Raw genomic sequence first — 8,498 nt, 5'->3', positions numbered from 1 at the left:
CAGAGGTGCTGGCACAGCCTCTCAGCACCTGTGGAGCAGAGGCAGCTCAAGTGGTGCAATGTCTGCACAGGGCGAAGGGCTTTTCCTTCAGTGCACTGAGACTTGGAGATAAATACCCTGTGGAGCACTATGCCATTCTCATCACTCCTTTCTCCCATATTATTTTACACACTGGTGATATTTAAAATTTAACTCTTTCTTTCATGATGCTCCTGTGTCCACCTTGTGCCCACCCTGAAGAATCCAGCCCATAAACTGGGCTATTTATTTCTCCAGCCCAGCTCCAGTGACCCTTTTTTTTTAAAGTCCCCTGGGGAACCCAGACCAGAGCTCTTAGCTCTCCTCTCGTTTTTGCTGGGCAGAGGAAAAAAAAATCAATGCTGGGTCTTTATTAAACATTGTCATTTATTTTGATTACGGATAGCTCCTTTATTTCAAACAGAACAGTTTATTCACTGCAAAGGTTTTTCATGCCTGTTGGAAAGAGTTAGAATTAAAAAAAAAAAAAAAAAAAAAAAAGGAAAAAGGCTTGGATACATGCAAATCATACTGAATGTTGCCAAATGTCTTAAAACAAGTAACAGAGTTTCTTCTAAGTTACCTACTTGCAAACGGAGGAGGAACAACCACTGGCAGCATGAAGCCCCTCTGGAAAAAGCTTCCAGGTGCTGGGATGTTACATGGACAGAGCCAAAGGCACGACCAAAAGTCTGTTTGCACCCAGAAAAAGCAAAGCCAGAGTCACTGTTGGGAGCCAGGAGAATGATCTGTGAGCTGGGAAGGGCTTGGAACAAAGAAAGGGGCTCCCTCTCAGCAAAGGGAGTCACGTCTGGTCCATAGGGGAGAGGAAGCTTTTCGCACTTTCCTGCCCTCCCCCAAGGTTTAGGATCAAATGAAATTCTGGTTCAAAAGCCAAGGTGCACATTCCAGCGCTGCTGCTCTGGGGTGATCCATTTTCCATCAAAAATAAAGTAAAATCAAACCCATGTCTCTTAGAGAAAAACAGAAGGACGTTTTAGAAACAGAGCACTTCTGGTCCAGGGGGCAAAGGACACAGCTGAGTGACCCAAAGCCTTTCTGAAGCTTTAAATCCCAGCTGGCTGGGACTACCCAACCCTCAGTGGCAGTGACAGAGGGATGAACCCCAGGATTGATTTTCCTTTTAAAAACCTTCAGTATTGTGGTCTCTTGTCAGCAACAGTAATGAGCCTGAGCTGAGCACTCCATGTTTTGTGCATCACTCCCCAAAATGGATCACATACTCCCAGCATTGCTGGTGCGAGTTCCAGAAACCGCATGAAAAGCTCTGGAGTTATTACAGCAGCACAGCTGGTGGGAAACTGGTTGTTACATCTGAATAAATACTGGGCAGGCACAAGTGCCAGCCTGATTTCGGTAAGGCTGGAGGGTGAGGGTGGTGTCCAGGCACACTGCGGGCTGGGATTTAGCTCCACACCAGGAAAGCAAAGCTCTCCCTCCAGGCTGGCTCACAATATTAAGAAAAACATCCCTGGTTAGTGTGTGACCAGACTTTTGTTGTATCTCAGTAGATACCAGCTCCTGAAGTCAGGACTGGAAAGGAGTTAAGGTTTATCTCAGTGGCAGCCCCCTCTGGGGTGACTGCTGTCTGTCCATCACGTGTGGGAGAGCAGCTGGGCCTGGTCAGATCCAGCACTAAGGAAAGGGAACCCTTCCCTGCACAGTCTGGGCACCTTCCCTCTCCTTTTTCCTGCTCTTCTAAGACCCTTGTGGAGATGCATTTTTGAGAGAACCAAAAGCACAGCACATCACTAATGCTCAAAAATACCCGGGCAGCTTTTATAAAATACAAATATTCAACATGATCACCTTTACCTGTTCTTTGAAAAGAAAATCATCGACATTCATGGTACAGGGGGGAGGCAGCAGTCCGGGCCCCCAAAGGATCCCACCGTGTGATCCAACCCTCTGCCAGGACCCCCAACACCGAGGTCTTGGATTTAAGCAATCCTTGCTCAACACACTCACCCAAGAGCCCCGGAGCTGGACATCATGTCTGTGGTGTCCCAGCACCTCGTTCTGAGTTTGGGAGCTCCCCGGCCTCGGCCGTTCTGTCCGTCTGCTGCAAGTCTGTGCTGTCAGTCTTGCCTGGTGCAGCTCGCAGGTCCTCCTGGCTCTCAGCCAGGCCATCCTGCTCCTCCAAATCGCTCACCTGACCCTCCCCGAACTCCAGGATGGTCGGCAAATTGCCTTGCTTTGGGCACCGCCTCTTCAGGCTCACCAGGAAGGGCTGTGGCAAGGAGAAGATGTCCACGTTGTTGCCGAGGTCGATCCAGGTGACGCTGGGGAACTTCTTGGGGTCCTTGAGGGTCTCGGTGAGGTCCCGCAGGATGGCCTTGGTGAGCCGGTTGCCGTTGAGGGAGAGGGTGGTGAGGTGGGGGAGCCCGCAGAGCGCCGGCAGCAGCTGCAGCAGCATGTCATCCGTGAGCTCCGTGAAGCACAGCTCCACCGTGTCGATGTGCTCCGAGCTGTGCTGCAGGTAGGACGTCACCCGCTCCAAGTCCTTCAGCGTCAGCGGGATGCCCGACAAGTCCACGGTGTTGTCCTGGGGCTTCCCCATCAGGACGGCTTTCAAGCTGGGGCAGGAAGGAAAGGAGAGGGACGTTAATGTGAGGGGGTGTCTCTGTGTGGGGGCATCGCTTTGGGCTCCGTGGCCGCCCCTGGAGAGAGCAAGAACGTGAGTTATTTGTGTAGGATGTTCAACAGGGGCTGATAATCAATTCTGTAGAGGCCAGGAGTGTGTCTGTGCAGTTGTGGGGCAGAGAGATATTTCAAGGCTGTTTATTGATAGAAAATGGCCAGAAACAAGGAGACCATGTTCAAAACCCATAATTCAGAAAGAGTGCAGAGTTCTTTCTTAGAGCCACTGCAAACCCGTGGAATAAGGAGGCTGTCCTTTTAGAGGCTATCCTTTTAGACAATCTCCTGGGTGCTGTTTTTAGACCAGAAACATCTCACAAATCCTGACCAGGTTGTGATGGGGAGGCTGGGAGAGGTGAAAGATGTCTTTTAGGGCTCCCCTGGTGATGCCGGATTACCCTTTGTGGTCTGTTTAGCAGTAATTTGTTCTTACCCCTCCTTTGAAGATCTTATTACAAGGAAGAAATGGATGTAGATAAGTGCTGGGATTAAAGGCAACTTCCATCTAGAGGCTAAACACTAGGAAAACAGGTTCTCTTCCCAGTTCCAATTTGCACTTTAGCTGTGGCAGAAAGGGAGGTGATTTCACAGAGCCTCCTTGGCAAGACCAGGTACTGAAATTGGAGCTGGATGTAATTCCTGTGCAAAAGTCCTTGATGATCACCTTGATGATCACCTTGGATCACAGTCATTTCACATGAACTATTTGTTTTCAGGGAATACTCCACAGGAAATAACTAATTTTGAGACTCTTTTTGTAGGTCTTTGAGCCCTTTACAGGCTCACATGACCCAGTGCAACCTTCCTGCTCTGACTGCCTGTAATGCAGTGAGCAAAATGCCTGAATTTCACCTAAACTAGGCTATGCACTGCTAAAGTCTACTTAAGGACATTAATTCCCCACTCCCCAGCCCCTACTTTATGCCCCAGAATCTGCTCATCTGCTGTGTGTGTGTTACTCATGGATTTTATGTCTGAAGAGAGGAGCTTGTCCTGGCTGTGGTCGGTGCTGCTGGGGGGTCACTGCTGTGGGCTGGAGCCAGGTGGGAGGGAGAGGCCAAAGGGACATTGTGGGATCCAGGAAAACAGCAAGTCTTCCCAAAAAGTGCTTGAAAGGCACAAGCCCAAATGGCCACTGCATGAATTAATTTCTCATCCTTAAAAAAGTGGGTTTGTGCAGCAGTTGGGCAATTTCTGAACCATTAAAATGAGCGACTGATTTCTTGCTAACCTCCTAAGTACCTGGGAGACCTGTGGGTAATTTTGATCCATCATCCTGACAGCAGCCCTGGCACAAAGAAATTGTTGGGTTACAGCACCAGGTGAGTGAGTGGGGCAGCTCAGCAGGTTCTGTCCATTGTGTCCACCCTTGTGCCGAGGGCTGGGACAGCATCTGTCAGTCCCTGGGCTGTGGGAGCTCAGCACTGCCCATCAAACCCTCCATCAGGGCTAAGCCTGGCTTTGCAAGGGGCAAAACCTCACTCTGGCAGCCCAGGCTGCTCAGACTAAGCCAGGGCAACTTCTAACTTAGCCTTTATTTTTTCATGCAGACGCAGGTAAAAAACTTTCCAGCCTAAAATCGGTGAGAGAAAAGTTATGTCAGCTAACTGATCTAAATCCCCTTTGCCTAAGGCAGGACCCTGAGCTGCCACAGGTTTTAAATCAAAATTGACAGGTTGAATCTAAGCATTGCTCACCCAAAGAGTTGGGTCCTGACTTGGACAGTGTTAGTTATGTTAAACAAGCTTTAAGACTACGAAATAGCTCAAAATTTCTAGGAGCAAACAGCTCCTGAAGGTCTGATAGGAGTAACTTAGGTGGGGGATCAGTCCTCAATAGAAGGAGAATGAGAAGGCTTTTAAAAAGGTTACAAAACTGATGTTTTAATGGTTTTCCTTGTTTAAGAGGTTTGGTGTTTAGTTTGTGGGGGGTTTTTTGTTGTTATTTTGGTTTTTTTTCTTATGGTAAGACAGATCCTACAGTGCTAAGCTATTATTAAGTGATCTGGGGCCACGCTCCAGTGGGCAGGTCAATAATGTCCACACATGTGGGCTCTCACTAAACTCTCCTGTGCCTTGGGGACACATTTCTCTGCTGTGGTGGCACTTCTGTTAGTGGCAGTTTGTGGTTTGCTGGGTTGGCTGAAACCTCAAACACACCCCCAGAGTCATTCAACAAAGTCTATACTTAGCCCTTTACAAGGTCTCGTTTAGCCTGAATGTGGGCAGAAAACAGCTGTTAATGTGAGGTGCTTCTCTGTACTGGTAATTTTTGGCCAATACTGGGAGAGAAATCAATGAAAGAGTATATTTATTATTATAAAAAGAATAATTTGGTGTTCATGTGTTGGCAGCTACTTCTCTGTGATATGTACAGCCACATAATTTTTTGGAAGCAGCCCCATCTGGAACCAAGGTGATGCCTCAGTAACAAGCTCTTCCCACCCAAAAAACCCAGATTACTCTTGTCCTGCAGTCTTCGAGCACCAAAGCTGTTTATAGAGGTATCTCACTATATATAAATATAAATAAAGCACAAAGTACCCCTCTGTGTAACTGATAACCATTTAATAGCATGGCTAAAAAAATAGGGGTTGATCCTTGTTTTATCCAGCATGGATATCCCCTGCTTGGAGTGATGCTGCCTGTCTGCCATCATCTTGTGGGACTTCTGGTGTGGCTTTAAATTAGCAAAGCCAAGGAGATAATGAAAAGAGAATGGGGATAATTTTGGGGCAGTTCTTTTTCGTGTGTGTGTTTTGAGCTGCTTTCAATGCTGCTCCACAATTATTTTTTTTTTCCCTTGGAGTATGTGTATGATTTCTGCCAGCCAGCAAAAGAGGATTTCTCCCTAGGGCTTTTCCCCCTGCTGATGTATCAAAGGAAATCTCCTGAATCCCCAGGTCAGAGCAGCCCTGGGCTTGTCCTGGGGGGATGGTTTGCTCTCCTGCATCAGCCCACGTTCCTTCTGTCCCTCGGGAAACAAACCAACCAACCAACCAACCCCAAACATGACTCAATACAAACAGTTCTGTGGATATTCTGAGCCATCCCATGGAAATGAGGGGGATATTATGTTAACAAACAGCTGTAACAACTTGTAGCCCTGCCATAAAGTTGGCCACAGAATGGCCCCAAATCTCTGGAGGAAGATCTTACAAATCCCTACGAGCTTTAGTGGGGGATCAGTTACACCCACTTGGTTTCATCCTGATGTTTTATGAGGCTATTCCATAGGGAAAAACACTGATTTTTTTTTTTTTTTTCCCCCCAGCTGAGGTTTTGACCAATGTAATGAGAGGATTGGGAATAAAGCCCTGCACTAAGCTCCTGATAACACACTGGCAGGATGCTGCTTTATACACACTCACGCTGAACTAAAAGCTATTTTACATGCAGTGTGGAATCAGATCAGAAAAAAAAAAATCCCATAAACAGGAATATTGATGTTTAGATCAAACAGAATGAAAAGAAAGGGATTTCCTCTTGGTTTAAAATTCATGACATTTCTTTCAAGCACTGCACGAATCGTGACATGAGACACCAATGTGTCATGTACTGGAGGATAATTGGGCTGTTGAGCCTCTTCCTTGCAGGGCAAAGGAATAGCTCAAGAAAAATGAAGAGGCAGCCTCATAGAGTGAAGAATTACAGTAAGAAATTCATATGATACCTGGTGAGAAAACTACTTACGAAAATACCAGCAAAACATTATTGAACATAATGAGTCACCAGAAAAAAAAAAAAAAAAAGGTAAAATACTGAGATGAAAGACTTGTCCTGAAATGCTGGTGGTATCAAAGATAAGTGCTTTTTCAAAGTCTCTGCTCCAAATGATGGCAGTCAAACACTGGAATAGATATTTGGGAAATGGAGGGAAGGAATACAAACAAATGCTGCAAATGCAGGTCCTCTGTTAGTAAATAATGTTCACTAAATGGTTGAGCTCCCCCCAGTCTCAGACGAGGAACAGAGACAGAAAACATAATTATTTAGCTTAAATGAGGAATCTGGCTAAGGTGTATATAATAATGTATTATATGTTGAATATCCTATATTCTATAACATATATATAATATTTATATAATAATGACTAAAACAGAGAAGATGAGAATGAACTGCTCTTTTTTCATCTCTGTTAGTGCAGGACCTGAGGACACCCACTGATGCTGAAAGACTAAACTCCCAGTGGATAAAAGGGAAGGAGTGAGTACACAGAGCTCAAATTAATCTTGCCATTCCAGCCACGGGATATCACTGGGATCAAGGGCTTTGTGGGAGGTCTGAAGCAGACAGGGCACTGCTGTGGCTGAGAATATCAAAAGTCATGTTAAGATTTAAAAAAATTAAAATAAAAAATTAGCTGGGTCTGTGTTCTGGGAAGTAATTGCAGAAATTCTGCAATTCACCCCAATGGGGCCCTTTTGCTTTGCTGTGTGAGCAGCCTGTGGTGGGACAGCAAGGGCCAGGGGGCTTGGAATGCCGGTCCAAAGGCTGTGTCAGGACCTGGGGGCACGTGAAAATACACCTGTATGTGCCTGGGTGTGTCTTTTGTAGCTGGTCCTTATTTAAACTACGGAGAGGCACCACAGACCCAGAGCAAAAACACTTCTACTTATGCCAGCAGCAAGGCCAGGGCTGTGCTTCCCCAGTTCAGTTAAAAAAACTCTTTTAGCAGGTTTGTGATGCTGCCTGGTTGAATAATTTCCTCTCCTTTTCCTTTCTTTTGTTTTACAAAAACCCAACACTCATCATCGAAACGTGACAGATGTGATGGGACAGATCCCAGAATAATGCAGATAGAGCCCAGGTCAGAACTGGAGCTGCCAAATTCTCCAAAATTCAGAGACAGGAGATTCTACAATGGCCCCACCACAGCTCATCCTCAGCTTTTACTTCACTCCTTCAGTTTTACACACACTCCAGGGTCTGTGTGTGGCTGTGGTTACTCAGTAGCTCGTTCAGATCCTTGTTTACCACCACAGAAAGGTTTAGAGGTTTATTAACAGCACAGTTTAAAGTCTCTGTTCCTCACTGCCTTTAGAAATGAACAGCTTGGAAAGATTTCACTCCTCTCCTTAGAGAGATTCAGGGTAAAGAGGATTTTTAAAATATATAAATATAAAAATATGTAACTTTAAAGCCCCTTTAGAGCTTACCAATAAATACATTCAAAATTCCAAAGTCTTTACTGTTAAGAGGGAAGGTACCAGGGGGGATTAGTTATTTTGGTCTCTTCTTGTTCCAAGAGCCTTTCCAGTTTTGCTAAGGTTTGCAGTTTTCATGTCATTAAGTCTAGACACCCCCTTTGTTAACATCCTTCCCCTCCTCCCAAAATCCCAGCCCAATTCTCCAGTGAGTGCCATCGGATTTGGGGGGTAGGAAGGGCAGGTTGGTCAACCTGGAGCTCATCTCGGGGGGCTGTTTCCTCATCATTTTGTCCCTGATGTTTGACGTGAAAATTAACTTTATTATGGCCATTTACAAAATAATTGTGCCTGCAGGGAAATGCTCTGTGGGAATCACATCCCTAAACAGGATCTCCCATTGCCAAGGAGAAACCAAACACTGGGCTGTTTCTTGGACAACCCAGCACAGTATTTATTTTTTTTTTTTAAGCAGCTGAAGAGCAAACCTGGAGGGAATGCTAAAATTTCCCCTAAATTTTCCTCTTGCAGCAGGATCCCCAGCGTGGCACGCCGGGAATGATGCTCCCAGTGACCTCCTCTGCGTGTCCAAGTGCACAGGCTCCTCCAGGAATAACTCTATGTTGACATGGCTTCCCTTCCCAAATCCCACTGCATTTTCTTTGGCTCCACA

General features: G+C 46.0%; 1 protein-coding gene across 1 annotated transcript in view; it reads right to left on the bottom strand.

The window, feature by feature from the left end:
• Nucleotides 1-387: 387 nt before the first annotated feature.
• LRRC75A (leucine rich repeat containing 75A) overlaps nt 388-8,498 on the bottom strand; it is a 69,612-nt gene continuing 61,501 nt past the window's right edge. Inside the window, exon 4 of the mRNA XM_027725991.2 lies at nt 388-2,615. Coding sequence (XP_027581792.1) covers nt 2,030-2,615 — 586 coding nt within the window. The 3' untranslated portion in view covers nt 388-2,029. The remainder of the gene's footprint in view (nt 2,616-8,498) is intronic.

The sequence above is a fragment of the Pipra filicauda genome, unplaced genomic scaffold (assembly GCF_003945595.2).
Source record: "Pipra filicauda isolate LSUMZ 115617 unplaced genomic scaffold, ASM394559v2 scaffold71_size5581439_pilon, whole genome shotgun sequence".
Lineage (NCBI taxonomy): Eukaryota > Metazoa > Chordata > Aves > Passeriformes > Pipridae > Pipra > Pipra filicauda.
Note: the sequence above shows the minus strand (reverse complement) of the source record. Positions and strands in the feature narration are given on the sequence as shown.